The 20184-nt window shown below is 38.3% G+C and overlaps 4 protein-coding genes across 4 annotated transcripts; all 4 read right to left on the minus strand.

Moving 5' to 3' along the window:
• Positions 1–995: 995 nt before the first annotated feature.
• On the minus strand, positions 996–4153 carry LOC101294892 (probable 26S proteasome non-ATPase regulatory subunit 7-like). Its single transcript, XM_004307569.1, has 10 exons — positions 3845–4153; positions 3127–3219; positions 2957–3038; positions 2564–2660; positions 2343–2418; positions 2169–2227; positions 1929–2051; positions 1756–1813; positions 1542–1627; positions 996–1439 (listed from the first exon to the last, which is right to left on the minus strand). Exons 1-10 carry the CDS (start codon positions 4029–4031, stop codon positions 1371–1373), a joined length of 930 nt encoding a protein of 309 aa, XP_004307617.1. The 5' UTR covers positions 4032–4153; the 3' UTR covers positions 996–1370.
• A 1056-nt stretch (positions 4154–5209) lies between these two features.
• LOC101294227 (WUSCHEL-related homeobox 5-like) lies at positions 5210–5879 on the minus strand. The gene is made up of 2 exons (XM_004308874.1): positions 5531–5879; positions 5210–5424 (listed from the first exon to the last, which is right to left on the minus strand). Exons 1-2 carry the CDS (start codon positions 5877–5879, stop codon positions 5210–5212), a joined length of 564 nt encoding a protein of 187 aa, XP_004308922.1.
• Positions 5880–9514: 3635 nt separating this feature from the next.
• On the minus strand, positions 9515–12488 carry LOC101295176 (eukaryotic translation initiation factor 3 subunit F-like). The gene is made up of 6 exons (XM_004307570.1): positions 12115–12488; positions 11577–11656; positions 11034–11305; positions 10282–10403; positions 10078–10191; positions 9515–9873 (listed from the first exon to the last, which is right to left on the minus strand). Exons 1-6 carry the CDS (start codon positions 12331–12333, stop codon positions 9784–9786), a joined length of 897 nt encoding a protein of 298 aa, XP_004307618.1. The 5' UTR covers positions 12334–12488; the 3' UTR covers positions 9515–9783.
• Positions 12489–15381: 2893 nt separating this feature from the next.
• LOC101295462 (probable aquaporin PIP-type 7a-like) lies at positions 15382–16970 on the minus strand. Its single transcript, XM_004307571.1, has 4 exons — positions 16526–16970; positions 16142–16443; positions 15902–16042; positions 15382–15786 (listed from the first exon to the last, which is right to left on the minus strand). Exons 1-4 carry the CDS (start codon positions 16860–16862, stop codon positions 15694–15696), a joined length of 873 nt encoding a protein of 290 aa, XP_004307619.1. The 5' UTR covers positions 16863–16970; the 3' UTR covers positions 15382–15693.
• Between the last annotated feature and the right edge of the window lie 3214 nt (positions 16971–20184).

The following is a 20184-nucleotide window of genomic DNA, read 5'->3' on the forward strand; positions in this document are numbered from 1 at the left end:
CTGCTTGGAGTTAAATCTGAATCTGTTATAGTATTGTTACTATTGTTGATGGCCGCGAGGAAAAAAGCGTTAGGACATGAGATCCAAAATGGGAGTGGATTTTTATTTCAAAGTTCAAACTAAAGCAATGGGCTTTTTGTTGAATCTGGGCTGACTCACTCTAGTACTCCAGTCCATTAATACGAACGACGTCCTTTTTTCAAGCGTGGAAGTAAGAACCTCATTCGTCAATCTCAAGCTTTACCAGCTCTGAACTCAGAGCCTGAGCTTGGACGACAGTAAGAAGCTCCTAGACTTAACCTCATCAACTCCATTTCAACCTAAATTCCATCTCAAGCACTTTCTCCACCTTTACGGCTTTACCAGTATTAACTTTACTCCACAGCCTCAGCTAATTGACCATATTGGATCGTCGAGCACGATGGGGGGAAGAACCCGGGTTTTGAGGAATCCAATCGCTTTTGTATCGGGGCTTGTCTTTGGCTGCTTTGTAATACTCACACTCACTACAATGCTTCGTCTTCCAGATCCAACCACAAGAGCTACCACTCATCATTCCAACAATCATAACAAGTTACTCATCGGAAAGTTTGGGGAGATGATGATGGAAATGTTGCCGGAAGATCTAGCTTTCACTGTCTTTCTCCCATCGGAGAAGGCTTTCAAGCGGGACCTGAGGCTGGACCCGAGTGATTCTTTTATGGGGGAGAAGATGAATGATACTTATGCAGTGGTTTCTAGAGTGCTGGGCTTCTCCGCCGTGCCGAGGAGTATTGTTTCTGAAACGGTGGCGTTTGGGAAGGAGATGTCGTATGATTCAATATCGGGGTTTGTGCTGCACATTTCGAAAGATGAAGATGGAAGGCTGGTTGTGAATGGGGTTCGATCGGAGAGAGTTGATCTACGGAGGAAGGGGAGTGTTATTCATGTTATGGATGGGGTTCTGATGGACGCCGAGTTCCGGCAATCAGTTCAGTATGACGGGGAAGAAGATTGAGCGAAGAACCTGACATTTTGTTTGTAATTTATGAGGATGATAGAGTTACAGAAACCCAGAATGTAAACATGGCATGAATTGCAGTTTCAATTGTATAATAAAATGAGTTTGCCTTGGACTTAGACCAGCTGCTTCATAAGGTTGAGAGTAACATGGATAAACACGATGGAAAAAAACTCAAATTAAAGTACAAGATGGTTTATCCAATTTCAATAGATAACCCAGACATCATTGTTCAGAAAAAGGTAAGCACCATCAGGCAAGTTCTATATGCATTCCTCCATTTCAAACTTGAAATATGTCAATTGATGGAATGAACTGAAAGTACGCATTGGATGTTTGCATCCCTTGAAGTCCAAAGTTTTAAATTGTTCTAGCTGGCTGCAGCTGGTACAGTAACTTGTTTAGAGTCTTCTGCCTTTTCGTGCTCCTTGTTTTGCATCTGAAATATTCCAAATTTTTGATGCTTTGTTAGAATCAACAACTACTCTAACCAGAGGAATAACAATATGAAGATTGGGGATTCAATGGAAACACGTTCTACCTTGTTGTTAATCAGGTTGTGAAGAGCAATAACACTTCGGATGAGGGAGGACAGATATATGACCAACATCATATCATTTGTTTTAACTGCAATGACGACAACAGCATGAATTAACTCTAACGGCACAGGCACAGGCGCATGGGAAGGAATCAATCAATCCAAAACAACTCAAGTGTATCTAGACAGAGGTAATTAGGTCAGTAGGATTCTTTACCTGCAAAGCCCTTGATTAACTCTGAAACATTAAGATTTGGAAGAAGGTTGAACACGTCCTACAATGATTTAGGAAAAGTCTGATTCATTAATGCAAAATAAAATATGGATATAACAATTAAAACTCATAAGTAAATAGAATATCAAGTCTAAGCTGATAAGCCAAAAGTCTACCTGTAGGTGGTACAAAATCTCGTGGTTCAAAGGGAGCTTCTCATCAATAACGAGGTCAAGATAACCCCGGATCTCTCGGAGTCTTGCATCCAATCCCTTCAGAGCTGTCAGTTTGCCAGTTACCTGTACAAGACATGAAATTTAAGTTCTCGTATTCCCTCTCCTTAGGATAAGAAGATCTAATATTTTTGACCCCATACAAGTAAAAACTGAAAAAGGTAACTGATAGTTCAAACAAACCTCTGTTGCAAGAGTGCTAATGGTTGTATCCTTCACATCTCTAAGCAAGTGTTCCACTCCTACAGATGGTAAACAAATTATTAGATCCATAAGCACGTAATCATGTCCCGCCCACCCACCAAGGATATCTGTGCATGAAATATGATAGAAAATCTTTTCTTCCAATGGACATACCAATTTCCTCAACTTCATGGGCAGCAATTTCAGAGGGCACATGAACAAACACCTTCTGGCTTTTCTGGGTAGCATTCTGTAAGTACATTGAAACAAATTACACTTATAGCACAAAAGATAATATCAAATCAAACGATAGCAGGCGTAACCCTAAGAGTACAATTTCTAACAGCCTGGCAATACAAGCAAATACAAAGTGGAGGTATAAAGACTGACTCTACCTCTTTAACCTCTTCAACAGCACAGTAAGCTTTTGTAGGTATTCCCAGCTCCTTAGGTTGGACGTCAATTATTACCAAGACAGGATTCGAAACATAGCTACAAATGAATAAGGGAAATAGATTAGAGAAAATAGTTAAGAGGGGGAAGGAGACGGTCACTCTTGGTGCCACATTAAACTATTTCTTTTGTCTATCACTGGACAGTGGAAAGAAAGAAACAGGAGGGAGGTAAACCTTTTTGTTTTGTTACATGACAGTGTAGAAGTACAAATTTACACCTAGTTGTTGAAATCTAGTTAGGTATATCTAGCTTTAACTTTAACAATGTCAATCTCACACTTCTCAATATTCTAGACCAAGTCAAACAGCATTGCATAGGGTTGGCAATCTTACTCGGTAAACAAATTATGAACATCCAAGTCATTTTCTCGCAACTTTGGGCCTGTGCTGTACCATCCCACAACATGCTCCTTTGCTGAAAAGAAAAAATAGTTCTTTTGTCAATTTTCCATCATAGATAACATAATTCTGGTAAAAAGAAAGACAGATATGATAACTAGTACCATTAATTCTCTTTGACATGGAATACATGGCTTCATGGTAGTTGTGATCAAGAAACCAGATGCTAGGGTCCTTGTCATCTTCTTCAAAGGGCACTGTTAAAAGAGGTTCAAAGTATACATCAGTCACAACTCACAAGTAATGTGTTTGATGTGGAAACACAAAATATCTCCAAAATCAAGATGGGAAACGTAAAACTAAGTTAACCTTCTACCACAGCATTAACATAACAACGACACCATCGCTTAAGTAGTACAACAGTAATGCATTATAGAAAGAAACTCGAAATAGGTAAAGACAATATAATCAATCTTCAACGCAACATCCACAAAGGTTCTTAATGCCGCAAAAAAGCTAGTAAATTTTGTTCACATTCAAAACTCCAAGCATCACAAAAACAATCAATAGTACAATTCTTCAGTTCCGCTCGAGTTCAATTGCATGTCTAGACTAAATTAACTCTACAAACTCGTATAGATGCAGCAAAATAGAGCAATTTTCAGCTGAAGCTCATAGCAATTTTCCAAAGCACACTGAATTTCATAACCTAAACACAAATTTCCAAAAGAACAAACAATAATTCCTCTTTATACTAATCAAAACTGACCTAATTAGATCCAAATAGGGAAATTAAACTTCAAAAAGAGAACAGCGAGATCCAAACAGAACCGAACGGCAAAAGCAGAAGCGAATAGTCAAAGAGCGAAAGAACAAACTCACCAGCGTAGCTGTTGGTGACGTCAACGGTGCCGCGGTAGGAGGAGCCGAGGAGAACCCCGACGACGCGCTTACGAGTGTCCTTGGCGACACGGTTGTAGTTGTCGACGGTGCTGAGGAGAACGAGAGGGTGAACTATCACCTTCTCGATCGGCGTCAATGAGATTTGCTGTGTTTTAATCACATCCATTCTGGATTTGCAGTAGCTTCTTCTCCAGGAAACCTCTACAGTTTTTTCAGAGCTTCAGAGTCTCTCTCTCTCTTTGCTTTCTCAGTTCTTTTTCTTTCTCTTACCTCCCACCCGAAGCCTCCATTTTTATTTTATGTGTGAAAAAGAATTTGTATCGAAGCATGAGTTGGGCCTTGTGGCCCCAATAGATATTGGGCTACGATTACAACCGGCTGTTTTGCACCTGGGCCTGGCCACTGCATAAGACTAGGGTGGGTTAGTTTTGGGTTTTTTTTTTTTTTTTTTTTCTTTAATAAGAAATAAGATTCGAACTTAGAACTGTTTAAAATTATATAAAGAAGACAATATAATCGCCTTTAGTGACTCTCTTGAGTAGTTTTTCAATTCTGCTCTTCACCTAAGCTTTGTGTTGAGTATATTTTTCAATTCTACTCTTCACCTAAGCTTTGTGTTGAGTATTGTGTGATGGTAAATACGAGAGTTAACTTTTGTATATTCGTTATATCCTAATTTTATAAATCGTGTTTAATCATATTGACGAAAAATGTTTATCAATAGATAATATTGCAAAACAAAATGGATAATGCACTAGGAATTTTAAGTTCATGGCCGGATTCGCTATGTCGATAACTTGTTGCACTATGGATGCGATCTTGTGTTCGCAAGCTTGACTGATTCTGAAAAGTTGCATCAAAAGGTTGTGGCAACTGGCAAGGGGTGTGGAAATCAGCAAGAGATTAGCACATGAAATTCAAAGCTGCTGGAAGCAAACCCTAGGTAGGTATGAGCATGACCAAGCCAATTGTAAGTCAATCACATTACCACCAGTACATTTATGCATTCCAAGGAGACATTTCTCATGTGAGGAAGCGAAATCCAATTTCCAAGCATTCACATAAACAAGAATCCAACAGAGTAAATCACAGAGAAATTAATTGACCACAAAGTTTTCTGAGCATGCAGGAGGAGAATGTTCAACACTAACATCCAATATTTAACTCAAAACAACAAAACTTTCATAAGAAATTAATTTCATTACGTAAAATATTGATCAGCTACAAGTTTCCTTTCTCTCCCCCTTCCCTTTTTCTGTTCACCATTCGTGCCAGTTAACCCTAAGTTCTACGAGAATGATCGACAGCCACGGTTACTGGCTAGCTAGAGACTACTCATGAAGTTTAAAAGAAGCTTAAGCGTAGATCCAAAGGTGGATGATGATCCATTTCTCCCCCAACAGCAGTGTAAGTAAAACCTCTAGTACTCTCTTTGCAACCAAACTCATTTGCATAAAATCTCAGCTTCTCTGCTCCTGATTCATCGAACGAGTTTATAGGAAAGAGTTGAAGCGTCTCAATCACTCTTGCAGGCTCCGAACTCACTTGATTTATCACTTCTGTAAAGAAAATGGAACATGAGTACAATATATATCATACAAAAGAAAAACATTAACATAGAGAGCTCTGATTCTATATGTATGTTCATGTTAATTAACTTCTTACCATTTGGAGAAGTAATATTCTTCTCATGATCTGGACGAATGAACTCCTTGTCGATATCAATGGAGACTTTGCGGCGCTTCTGCCTCTCCCTGGCTTTGTGATTTTGGAACCAGTAGAATACATTCTTGCTCTCAATCTTTCCATAAAAGCTTAGCTGAGTAGAGATTTTCTGAATCTGATCAGTGCTGGGCGTTCGAAGTCCAGACCTGAACAGGTCCGTCAAAACTTTGACCTGTTCAGTAGTAGGATTCCAACGCCCGCACTTGTTATTACCACCATTACCACCACCGCCACCGCCACCGCCACCCCGAATACTTTTAATACAAAACCCTGACATGCTTTCATCCATTTTTCAGCTTCAAATGCCTAGAAAGAAGAAGTCTCTAAGTCTCTGCTGCCTTCTGAAACTTTTTTTCTGAGCTTCTGAACTCAAAACTGTGTGAACCCGTGTGCATATATAATACCCTAAAGCTAGAGACTAGTTCGATTTTATAATCGTTATCCTTGTATTGTTTATGGAGTAGGTTTTGGTCTTGATGTTTTATTGAAATCAGCTTAACTTGGTTAGTTTATTGCAGTCTGCTTTGTTTTTAGGGAATTTGAGATTGAATTATATGGATTTGTATTCGTTCTTATATTATCTATTCCCTGGTTTTTGTGCACTAGAGATAGATATTAAGGAACATGCGCCAAAGCTGCCACTATTCAGCATTGGTCGGCGAGAAGAGCAATATGAAAATTTCACAAAGTGTATTACTCTCCTTGAGTTCATTGTTCATAACTTCATATATGCACAGACTCAGAAGCAGTCTCAATGAAATTAGCAAATTGCCTCCACCTTTGATATTTCAGTTCCTGAAGATCTATAAGATGTTCACAACTTCCCTCAAAGATGTGTAGACAATAGCAACTCGCAAACCGCATAATGAAAGCAAGCAAGTTATGCATCTCGACCTCTAGGAAGCAGAAATAGATCGTAATGCTCAGAGCACATATAGATTTGTTCATTTCTTCATTGCTTGGGTTTTGTGCTTTTCAGTAAACCATGGATGTTCTTCTATTATTAATGTTGTTGATCTTGGGTTTAGTTTTACAATTCTCATGCATATGTATATGCTTTAGTAGGACTACTCTAGTAATAAGGCCAACACCACAAGGACATGGGAGTAAGCCAAGCATGACCATTTTTAATTCAGATGGTGTCTGCTAAAGACCATATAGAACAGTGCCGAACCCACAGTATTATCTTAATTTGGGTAATTTAGCCAAAAAAAGCAAAAAAAAAATTGAAGATCGATGCAAGTGAAGGTCAAAATTACACATTGTCTGATCCAGATTGGAGGGTTATGATCGCAGCAGACTGACAAAGATACTGAGTTAGGTTTAGTTAGGTTGGTTGACTCTAAATATGAACAGCTCTCGCAGTCAAGTAGTGTGGGAATGAAGATGAACCTCCTTTTAAGGGTTTGAAGGGAGTGGGAACATAAAGAAAATGCCAGTGAAGCCACCAAGTTGAAATGAGGGAGAGAAAGGCAGACAACTCAGAACTGGCCAAAAGGGGGAGACAGATTGGATTTTGTTTTGTCATGGGGCTCCTTGTCGTAAGCAAATCACAGTGCCCCTTTTCCAGTCACCTGGTTTGGTTCCTAATTTTGGTTTCAAACTGATTGATATAAGTTTTGGACAGAAGCTTCTCATTTGATTGAAGGTGACAAATTCTGGGAGTGATCAAAAGTAATAGGTGAAAACTTTGTATTTTGGGGCTTGTCCTACACAGGTAATGAATATCATGGAGTTTGAAACTCGAATCTGAGATCTGGAATTCGAAAGCAACATTTAAGGACTAAACAATATTTAGCCCTACTTATATAGTACTGCTTGATAATACCACGTTTCCTTAAATGTTTGAAATTCTCATGCTAGTTAGCTTGGTGTACCATTGTACCAGTGTAGTTTTGAATGCCTTAGATACTAGTGCATGCATAAACACCTTTCATTTAGTCCTAAATCCAACGGGGATGAATTGTCAATTGACAATTTGGATGTAGCACCCTCTGGAAATGATGATTCGATAGCATATTATATAACTCCAGACCTTAAAAACATCTGTATTGTTACAACTGTACGTGAAAGATCAAAGAACAACCTCTATCCCCTCGTTTTCTCGTTAGCTAGCTTTGTTCAGTTATCTATAATTTTGTTCTTGAGGTAATTCATGATAATTGGTAAATAAGTCTGTAGAACTAGAACTTGAAAACTGTAAAACAAATACTGAAATAAGGCATGTATATCAAATAAACACCGAAATATATAATGTGTATCTTCAAGATTGTGAAGATAAAGGTTATGATCACCTATTTTGAAGTGACAAAATCCCAAGAAAGTCTTCGAGCATGCATGGTTTGGTCTGAAGATGTGGAATAATAATGTATATAATTGCCAGTCAAGATCGAATAGCAGTAGTGGCAACTTGTGCTGTTTTGGGCACTTTTGTACAATTCCCGAGTATCTTGTGTTCACGATGAGCAAAATATTTGTCTGTTTGCTCTTGGAACACAATAGTTTGCTGACTGCTGTCTGTGAATGAATCTGATCTAACTCCTAGGAGTCCCATTTTTGAACTAGAATAAACAAACCTAGAGCCAACATAGTATGCAGGTGATGGATGACTATGACAACATGGATCACCAGGACACTAAATTTATGGTACTTGCGCACTAGGGTTTGCTGGGTAAGTGCCTCTCTGCCAACCCATCATCAGTGTATGAAAACCTTGAACATGTCTCTTAATGGAAGAGCATAAAACAAAAAGACCATTCTGAGCTTTCAAGTCGATCATTGTTGAATCAGCTGTACTGCTCTTCTTTTTCAGATTGAATATTGATTATGTAAGGCAGGTTTTACCTGCATCATTTACTGTCGAATATGAGAGACTTGAGGAACATAGATCACCTCGTTCCATCTTCTCGATCAATGCATCTTAGTATATAAGAACATTGACTGAAACCAAACTCAGATTGAAATCAAACATATGAATTTAACAGTTGCGTATGTTGGTAATTACCTGATAAGAGAGAGTAATTAGTTGAAGGGCAAGTAAGATTGGTATAAGAGCCATGGTGTCCTGTTTGTGTGTCCTTTGTAATTGTCCATCCATCGTAGCTACCCAAACTTTTTGAACTCGATCATTTCTATAAAGATAGTAATCAAAGAGAGTGAAGGGTGTTAATAATATAGATGAGTTAAGAGTCTTTGAGACATGAGAAAGATGTGAGAGATTCGAGAAGCAGTAGTCTTCGTTTGCTAGAATTAGGGCACGCGTGAAATCCAGGCCGCCCACTAATAAATCTCACCCTTCTTTACGATTTTCTTGTCTCCATTGCCATTGCTGCTTATAGTTTAAGCAGTTAGCAGAAGAGGATTAGTGGAAGCTTCACTGCCATCATCCAGACAAAAAGGCCAAAAGCCACCAATCATTCCTTAGATTTTTATAGTTTAACAAAGAGAATATGGTTTTAGGGGAAAGCCAGTGCCTGCTTGTATGTCATTACTGGCAAAGGCCAAAGTGCTTAATAGTATCCTCTTCCGGAGCATCTTCATGCAACTAAAAATCAAATGGGATTGTTGTAGATGTTCTGGTTTGGGCATTTGGCTATCCTGCAACCCCATAATCACTATGGTTTGTACTGGTGATTATGGTTTGTACCGGTGTCTACTATAAGGCTAACGGTGTCCAAGTACCAAATCTGTATTAACAGAAAGTTAAGCGGGGATTAGTTTATCCTTTCATACCATTTGGTATATACTGACGACCTATGTTACAACAAACCAATATTACACCTCTGGCGGCTTCCTAGTGAGAGACGCTGCGAGGGCAAACAATGCTTCCAAGTTTCTCAACAAACCGGTGAAATTACATAATTGGAATCGTATTCTATGCCAGTCTTGTTGTTAAGAGGTTGATCAAGGATCTGAATATCAGAGAACATATGTGATCTAACTCTGATTTGAATATGCATTCACAAATCATCTCAACACAATTCAGGCAATCAAGCAGTATGATTGGAAGTCAAACAGTAAGAGGTCAAAATTTAAACCGGATGAAACAATCTCAATAACATTGAAATCCCTACCTATATTCAAAATGAAGCAAAAGTATTACAGCCTTCTCAGAAAACAATGGCCACAGATGGCCATATATCACTAATATGACTTTGTTGTCTTGGCACATAGATCTTCTAAGTGGATAGACCTTACAGAACCTGAGCAGCTGTGTTCAACTTTTCAGCAAGGGTAAGCTGTGTCCTGGTGATACTCGACAAATATAGCAAGAGCATATTGTCCTGCAAGGAGTGACATCACACAAAGTTTAATATATCGAAACTTTCATGCAAATATTTAAATTACAAAATTAAAATTGTATTTTAAGATCGGCAACATAGGTAGCTGTTGTTATCAACTTAGCTGGTCAAGGATAAAGCGATTGAACATATATACTGAAAACTACACATTATTGACAAAATTAGCAAAAAGAGACTTCATCATACCTGCAAGCTGTCATTCACTAGCTTATCAAAAACTGCAGGAGACAATTTTGGAAGAGATTCTACAGCATCCCATAGAAACCTCCCTACATTGTTATCTGGTGCAACACGTCCTTCCTGAAAACATGATCCTTATGTCAACATTATACAAGGTCACATTCCAGAACAAGTTTTCCAAGACTGATTGACAAATTTGAAGATTCTTACGTCAACATCGTCAACATATTTGTAGACATCATCAATTAAAGCTAGTAGCCGCTCCATTGAGGCTTCCATTCCTTCCAAATCAGTTGGAAGCTTGTCCGTCATTGTTTTCTTAAGAATATCAACTGCCATGGGAAAAAATATAGGCCACACATTAATATTCACCATCAGATGCAAAATTACTTAAGTTCAACCCATAGACTGATTCCTGACTAGATGCATGACCTTATTTCTGATTGATGAGAAAAGAACACGGTGAGAGAAGCCCCCTCCTTAACCCTCCTACTTCTCTTTTAAATCAATAACATGATCTAATATGTGTGCACATATATGAATGTCTTCTCTATAAAAGTCCTTAGATAAGGGCAACTATACCACCTGCTAGATTAAATAAAAATAACTTAAATACACCTGGTCTCAATACATCTGATCTGACCCCATTTCGTTCTCTGTGCATGTGTAGACATATGCATGTCATTCACATATCATAACTCATAAGTGTTAGTTATGCGATGCACAACTATATGCCTTACAAAATGCAATGTTATGCACATCAATAGCAATTTCAACAGAACACTGAAAAGACAAATAAAGCTATGCTAAAATATTTAGTGTCATTTGACCTACTGAAAATCAAGTGAAATAAGTTATATACACCATGCTGAGACTCATGTGTTGTGTTCATATAAGCAAAAACATTGATTAACAACAATAGTGAAAGAATGAAAATGAGATGGTTAAATGTGAAAGCATACATCCAACTCGCTCGGCTTCAACCATGCGAAGATCCAGAGGAATTTCTTGAAACTGTGCTGCAAGTGGAAGTTGATGATCTCCTGCTGGTCGTACTGCTTGCTTTAGTTCTCCAAGAGACAGAGACAAATTTGATGAAACATATGCTTTTATTGCACCCTCTCCATTACTGAATCCCGTATCAACTATCAAATGAACTGGGTTGGGAACCTCACGAGAATAGAAGTCATGGATTAATACACTACAACCAGTAACTCCAAGACCAGTTGAGTACCTACAAACATTGATGAAACACGACAATAAAAATGTAATCAAATGGTCAAAAATAAAAAATGCAAGAGAATAATGTTTCAGACTCTCATCATACACCTGCCAAACAACTGATCTACCATCTCCCATTTCTTTGTTTATCAATTCTTATTTTATTGTGTAACTGACAACAAATTGAATATCATTGTAACAAGAAAACTACCCGAAAATTGTCAGGGCGATAACTAGCCAAATAGAAGGTTCCTATAGCCAGATAAAAGTATCATGAAACTTACCATCCAACAATGACTTCCTTAGGATTCACCTTTTGCTGAGATATCAGCATATTGTGATGGTATTCAATGTCTAAAGCAACCTGCAAAACAGGCAAAACAAAAAACAATCTAAACACCTTCCCGAGAATCTCAATATGATGAATTAACAATAATTATAACAAAGGACCTATAACAAAATGATTACATCTACTGTATCAAAAATCATAGCAATGATCTTACATGCTATTACAAATTTCTTCATCTTATAACCAATTATTACTTTTTCGTGAAGGAAAGCAAGCATAACCAATTCTAACTTTCTCACAATCACTCTTCAAGGCAACTCATAAACACATTTTCAGCAGCAACTTCACCACATTTACAACTATCTTAACTAAGAACTGAGATTCGGGGACAAATTGCATCTTCTCAGTAACCAAATCAAAAAACCGAAACGAACAAAATCAAATTGAAATCATATCCAATATGAATCCAAATTCGAAAACCTAAATCATCACTGAAACAAATTCAGACAAATACGCGAGGTTGATGAGAGTACCTCCTCGGAGTTCTCGTTGTGAGGAACAGCGTAGGAGTTTCGGATGTCGACGGTGCCGTCGGGGAGGACGGAGCCGAGAAGCGTTCCGATGACGCGCTTGGTCTGGTCAGGACGGCGTACGTAGCAGTCGCAGATGTTGAAGATGACGAGAGGATGGACCTTCGCCGTCAAGGTCGGCGAGAACTGTAGCACCGTGCGCTCGCTCACCGTCACCGCCATTTCTTTTCTCTCTGAGCTTCGATTGGATCTGGCTCGGTGAAGCTGAGAGAGAGTGTGAAGCTAACAGAGGTAAAGGATGGCGCGAGCAACTAGGGTTTTGGTGGAGGTAGTGGAGAGCTGGTTCTGATTGTATTTGGGGATTTTTTCGGCTCTGTATTGGGCCGATCTCGGACTTAGTTTTAGAGTCCATCAAAATATCGTATCCAAATCGGGTCGGGCTAAGGTATTAAGGGTGTGTTATGTATCATTTCACAAATTATTTTTTTTTTAAACTATTTTGTGAAACAAAAACAGAAAATCAAACTTTGTATTTTAGAATCTAAAATATACCAAAATGCATTATCCTTTTGTAGAAAATGTTTTACAGGAGATGAGAAACTAGACTAGTACACAAAAGGCTTTGATCTTTTCCTTACCAATATCTGCCCACCTTTCTTCCACGTTCTCTATGTAAAACACCTCCAGGTGCATTCACTGGTATATCAAAACTAATGCTTAAGAACAATCTGAAACCAAATTTGGATTTTCTGTGTAGATTTGGCAGAAGTTGTTGCTGCTTTTTTCTCTCAAGTCTTTAAATCCATTTATAGTTAATCAAAGGATGATTGTTACGATCCATGTCTCCGATAATCAATTTGATCCACAACTATAGATTAGAAAAGCAATGGCTCAATGGAAGAAACTTGCATATGCTTCTTTCTTCTTCTCTTTCTTGTTTTATATTCTAATGAATTTCAAAAATATGTTTATCTGCGATGATATGGAGAAAGGGAGATTGATTATGATAAACTGCCAGGAACAAAGGATTAGGGATTGATGGAAAAAAAGTCTAAAATCTGGGCAGGGGTTATGAGCTCGAGTTAATTAGTTCATCGGCATGTCGACTCCCTTCACTGGATAGGTCGGCTTTCTTTTTCTATATCCCTCGTTTTCAGAAAACAAGAAAAACGAGCGAAAGCCGTTTTCGATATTTATACGGAAGCTCCGGATTATATCTCAAAAATGGTTTCTTGTGTTTCCGGGATTTAAGTTGCCGAACATGTATTTCATCCATTTCTGTTTTGGTAACACATAAAACCGTTTTGTAGTTACGTACCGAACGGGCCCTAAATTTGTTGAAAAATAATAACTAGTCACTAGTTAAAAAGCAAAATTTCTAATAGGGAATGTTGTTTTCTCTCTTATCTCATATCCTTGTTTTTGTATTACGGAATAAAGTACGTTTAGGCAATCTGTTGGAGCAAAACAACTATCTTTAAAATTGAGACAGACCAAAATATATTAGTTGTGGGCGTTGCTCTTAGTCTGTCATTCGAACACATAAGGGTTCTTGACATTAATTCAGTTGAAAAATAAAGTTTTCAATATTAGAGATTTGGACTTTAGGAGATGTCCTAAGCACCAACAAACTATTGTCGGAGCATTTGGACATTACTGTTTAAAATATACGTTATTTGCTCTTCATTGATGACGTTATATATAGCGTTCTGGCTAAAATAAAATTGGTGCTAGTAATACTTCTAATGAGATTGGTTACAATGATCTTAGAATTCTTCGTCACCACCCATACTTACAAATTGATATCATTAAAAAAAATAATAAAATAAAAAAAAGGATTGCAAGTGCTATAGCAGTATAGCAAAGCAATTTGACATAAATGTAGAAAAATTCAAGATCTAGAAACTCATTTTTATTGGAAAATGAGGTTTCTAAGACTGTAAGACTATAATAAGACTTTTGTACATATCTCGAGCACCAAAAATCTATTGCCAGGTTCAAGAATAGTATTTGCCAAACACTCCAAACAGTATCATTCTAAATATAGTATGGGCAACTACATCCATAGTGCCCCATAGTGCCTTACTAACAAAGTCGGCAGCTAAAACAAAGCAAGTGCTCCCATCAGTAATCCCACCCTGAACGACCGACAAGTCGCCAATGTTGCTTGGTTTTTCGTCTTGCTAGTTGCTAGTTGCTGTACGTTACTACAAATTTGAATTGTGATCGAGTTGCAACGTCGCCATAGTCTTGTTCATTCAGCAAACCCAGCAGTAGCACCGATAGCCAGCTGCTATATGGAAATGTTGTTTGAGTCGAGGATCCATCCTTCCTCAGTTCTTCTTATTCATCATCCCCGGGAAGAAGTTGCCTCAACTTGCACAAACACATATGGAAGCGATCACCTCAATATATAGCACGTACCAAGAACTTGGCCAACCAATATATGTTCCCCTTAATGCCAAAGATCTTGATGCATGCAATTAAAAGTGTGCAACACGCCTCTAATAATATCGATTGCATCACATTTCTTATGAGACTTGTCTTCATCACTATTACCATTTTTTCCACTTGATGATTATATAAGAATCTACTTAATCTTTATTTCTATGTGTAAAATGGTAGTCCTTACTGATTTAAAAATCGAACTACTTCACCAAAAACAAAAAGAAACATCACATAGATGATCATATACTCTTTCATATACAAGACTAATGTGTAACTCGCTCTTACATAAAATTCTCATCTACCGCATCAAACGAAAGTCAAATAAATAGAACCACATTTGTGACACGTTAAACAAACAACAAAAATAAACATCACATAGTATCATGTATGTTGTCATGTACAAGACTAGCGTGTAACTCATTACTACATAAAATTATCATCTACTGTATCAAACCAAAGTCAGATGAATAGAACCACACTCGTAACACATTAAACAACTTGATGACAGGTGGTTAGTTAAAATTTCCATTTTCAATTCAAACGTGATGCAAGGTCTGTGGTTAAGATGGCCCTTGACTGTAAAAGTTCAACTCCTAAACCAAACCATCTAGTACCAAACCATCTAGTTAATTAAACTCGAATTGCTCATGCTTATCCTCAATTATGCAAACTCGAATTGCTCATGCTTATCCTCAATTATGCACACACTTGCAGTAGAGGACGACCAAAAAACCAAAGCCCCATGGCCCTCATTGGCTAGATTGCCACCTAACTTCAACAACTCTTAGCTGTGATAGTGTTTTGCACATGATGATGGTATATATTCTGGAAAATGGTGGGTGTTATTTTTCTGAATTGACAATACACAAATTCACAGCCAATACATACAATGGTACACTCACATAAAAGCCAGGCCCCCCGTGCCTAAAAAAGAAAGTGAAAAGAGGGCCTTGATCTAAAAGAAGAACCAGAGATATTACAATTCTTGCTTAAGAAACTTAAATTAAAACCCATACAGATAGAAAAACAAACAAGCTCGATCAGCCGGAGCTTCATTTGATGAGCTTGACATGTTCTAAAGGCCACAAGTACAAAGCTGTTGATTGTTGAAACGCTCACTCACTGCTTAAGCATTCACTTGTTCTTGAAGGGAATGGCCCTGATCACAACCACATGGTACAAAGCTGCAAGTGCTGCACCAATGAATGGTCCAACCCAGAAGATCCACTGCAACAATTACATAGACCCAGTTAATTAACATCAGTGCCTAATTTTCCTGAAACTATTAATTGGAATTGATAAGTGAACCAATTAGTCAGAATCTAATGGAAGCTAGGCTTACGTGGTCATCCCAGGCATGCTTCTTGTTGTAGATGATGGCTGCACCAAGACTCCTAGCTGGGTTAATACCTGTTCCGGTAATGGGGATGGTAGCCAAGTGCACCAAGAACACGGCGAACCCAATTGGCAACGGGGCCAAAATCTGTTGATCAATCACCGGACAAGTTAGTGCTAAAATAAATAATCTCAGAATTAGTAAATTCCGATCAAATACGTTAATTTATGTGAAGCGGTAACATACCGGGACATGGGAGTCTCTGGCGCTACGCTTGGCGTCAGTGGCGGAGAAGACGGTGTAGACAAGGACAAAGGTGCCAATAATTTCAGCACCAAGACCACTGCCCTTGGTGTAGCCATGGGCTACACTGTTGGCGCCACCACCGTTCAACTCGAAGAAATGGTTCTTGTTCTCAAAAGCTTTCACCACGGCAGCTCCGGCTATGGCGCCAAGGGTCTGCATGATGATGTAGAACACCGCCCTAGTCAAGGACAGCTTCCTGGCCAAGAAAAGGCCGAAAGTCACAGCCGGGTTTATGTGACCCCCTGCATACAAAAATGATGTATTAGTCTCTCGACCTAGAAAGCCTGTCAGGATATCGTGTTGATTCTTTAGAGCAAATGTTACCTGAGATGCCGGCGGTACAGTAAACCAAGGCGAAGATCATACCACCAAAAGCCCAAGCGATCCCTTGAATACCTACGGTTTGGCACTTAGTCGGACCCTTCAAGACTCCCATCACAGTCAAGACGGTTATGTAGAGAAACAGAAAGGTGGCGATGAACTCGGCGATCCCGGCCCTGTAAAACGACCATGACGTCAGCTCGCCTGGCTCGAAGAGCGGTGCCGGGGGAGGCTCCTTGTAGTCCTTGCCGTCGTCCTGGCTCTGAGCGGCGGTTCCGATGGGCTGCCTCTCCGGGTACTTGTTGGCTCCCAAGCTCACATCTTCCTCCTTGGCCTCCATGATCGTAGTAGAAGAAGAAAAAAGCTTTAAAAAAGGTAAAACGACTGCGTTTGATGTGATTGAAGACTGTGAGAGAGAGTAGTAGTGGGTTTGAGTGGAGAGTGGTGCTGTGGTGTTGGGTCATATATAGCAGTGTACTGGTTTTGAAGGGGAAGGGAGGGGAGGGAAGTGGCGGGGCCCACGGGGGGTGAATAAGGGTTTTGGTTTTATTTATTTATTTTTTCTTCTTATTATTATTATCATGTGGCCGACCAATCATTTTCCGGGTTATTCATGAGTGTTTTTGGATAGGGACGTAAATGTCTTTTTATGATTTTAACGGGAAGAAAACCGGGGAAGGGTGGACACGTGGCGGAATTGTAACCACGAGTGGGTGTTTTGCCGCAGGAGGAGATGAATAGGGCACCGGCCAGTCCATGTTCAGCAGTTCGAGAATGATGAGGATGAGACAGAAGTGTACAACAGTTTTGGTGAGAGTGAGCTATGATCGTGTGAGGGCCATGATCGGTCACGGTCTCTCCTGCATGCAATTATATTAAGCTCGTGCTGTAGATCGATAAACAAAGTTTATATATGCTAATTAAGAGGTGGCAAATGAAACACAGATTAGAAGGAACTAGATGATGATCGAAAAATGTACTTTCTTTTGTTTGTGTTCTTACACATGGATTATGTATTATTGCATATACAGCATTTTGATATAGGTTTGATTTTTAGTTTAGAAAAGCATCTATTTTGTTCTTGGTTGAGCTTTGTCAAACAAGACATTATCGCTCTAATTGATGCACTATATAAGATATAGGCCGATAGGGCGTGAAATAGAATACTCTATGTCTACGGACTACGAGTTGTTGTTGTGCATAATTTATGTTAGACGAAATAAAACAGATGAATTTAAAGTTGTGAGATATTTTTAGTTGATTATTTGTTTTGACATTAACTCGCATATGTTATTTTGAATAACACATATACACATAAGAACACATAAACCACCACAGGTGGTCGAGTTGATAAGAGTTTAGGTGTAGAACCCTCATACCCAGGTTCGAATCCTAGCCGACGCTAATGAGAGTTAAATCTCAATTTATTATTGGTGGCCAAGGGAGAAAGCATTCTAACAAAATTCTTCAACGCGGATTAGTTTATGAGCCTGAAAAGTCTTTGAGATAAGAACACACATATAGTTTCTAATTTCTATAAGTATGGGATCTTACTGTAGACTTTTGTAGTTAAAGAACAAAGATTCACCAGAGTGCTTCCTCCAAGTCTCCATTCACATATTTACCATAAGGAGAAAACACACATGTTAGATGAAACTTTTATGATTTTAGCAAATTAATCATGTCAAATAGACCTAATAATGTTATCTGCTGAGCTGCTTTGCTTAGACAACAATCAACAACTGATCAAATGAACAACTAAACATGGTTAGGAATCATCATGGAATTTAGTTTATTCTACTAATCAAACTTTATAATATGATTATATACAGACTAGCTAGTTAATTATGCAGTAGCCTATATAGTTTAATTCATCATGCAGTGACATTTGGAGATAAGGAAAAATAATGGTACCCGTCGTTGTTGCATTTGCAATCATCTCCCAATTCTATATGACTCTTTTTTGCGATTTAATATAGTTCACAACTTTGTTGTGGCGCAAAATTATAAGCCAGTATTTTTAAGAAAATTAGAAGCTATCACATGGGGTGGAATTTGAATGTCTTATCTGTCCCTTCATATAAACTATTGCGTTTCAAAGTTAAACATTGCTGGAATTGAAGTGAGCCAGATATATCAGGGACTTTCATCATCGACCTACTATGGGGTCGGGGGTGTCGTCCATCTGGACCACATGTGCACCATAGCGAACACCTTTTTTTCAAAGCTTTATTTTGCCCTAGATTTGCTACTGTTTCACTAGTTTAGGGTTACTATTAGCTAAACGAATTCTATGGACTTCTATGGTTATAAGGACGAATAGTTTACGCAAGACGATAGATCGAATTAGGGTTGGTCCTGATACGTAGGGTTTGGTGTTTTGGCACGCAAGACTTAATTTCAACATTTCACAAACAATGATACTTTCGATCTACTTGATAGTTTATATTGGCGCGCATGATCGAGGTATACTTCAAAATGTCACATTTTAAACCATGATCGAGGTAGATTTATCCACATGATCACGATTTGGCCAAACTTCAACCATATTTATAATTAAACTTGTTTATGTCTTATTGAGTTAATAAGTGATGCATGCCATCGATTGCATGTCTAATTCTTTAATATATTAGCGGTTTTCCTAAACACGAACTGACTCAAACTGCTACTGACGATGCGATTTAAGACAGTTTATAACTTATTATGTCATAATGTTCGGATTGACATGCCCGGAATGCTCAACCAACCATTTTTGAGCCCCCTCGATCATTCTAATTGATGATCTGGCCATTTATGTTTAAATCATAAATATGAACATATACTATGCGGATAATCCCCAGCGGAATAGACAACTATTCCAAGCCAAAATCATAATGTTATAGTTTTTTATAATGCTCAATAAATGGTGACAAAAATCTCGTCGAAATTTGATTCTAATAATTTGGTAGCTACCCGCGCCGTCCATTTGATTAGGGCCAGTGCTTCTTTTGCTGATTTGGCAGCACGTGCAGACGTTTCTGGAGTAAGCCTTGACCAGCTAGCTAGGGTTACCGTTTCACTGCTTATAATTAAACTTTTAGTTAAGCTTAATCTTTATGGATTAAACCATGGAGACAAATATGATTATAGAACTGCAACCAAAAAGTGAGATGTTCTGTCATATTCACAGAAATTAAGACGAAGGAGTAGGTGATTAGGTAATTTGATTCCATCACCCTACATTATATGAAAAAGAAATGATGATAAGGATTGAGGAGGCTAGCTGGGGCAAATGATAATTTAGTATATTCTAGTCGGAATATTGCAAATAATAATCCTAATTCCGATCATAACCAATTATGGCTTGGATCCCCTCTCTCATTTGCGTTTTTAAAAGATGACGACGAGGAAATGATCAACATAATTGTTCGTTCTTAACATATAAATGATGATTCTTTCAAGCGTCGACATTTAAATTATCTTTACCTCTAGGGTTTCAAAGAAACAAGACTAAAGACAAAGCAAAATCTAATGGAAAAACAAGAAGAAGAAAAAGTGTTTCAAGAGATTTATGATCCAATGTTTTAAATACAGGTCATGCTCTTCAGGGTCCGAAGATTTGAGTTACCCTCTTCAAGCTTTCGGTGTATTTTAGTTAGATTCTTGTTAAACTGGTTATCCTA

This window comes from Fragaria vesca, linkage group LG7 (genome assembly GCF_000184155.1).
Source record: "Fragaria vesca subsp. vesca linkage group LG7, FraVesHawaii_1.0, whole genome shotgun sequence".
Taxonomy (NCBI): Eukaryota; Viridiplantae; Streptophyta; class Magnoliopsida; order Rosales; family Rosaceae; genus Fragaria; species Fragaria vesca.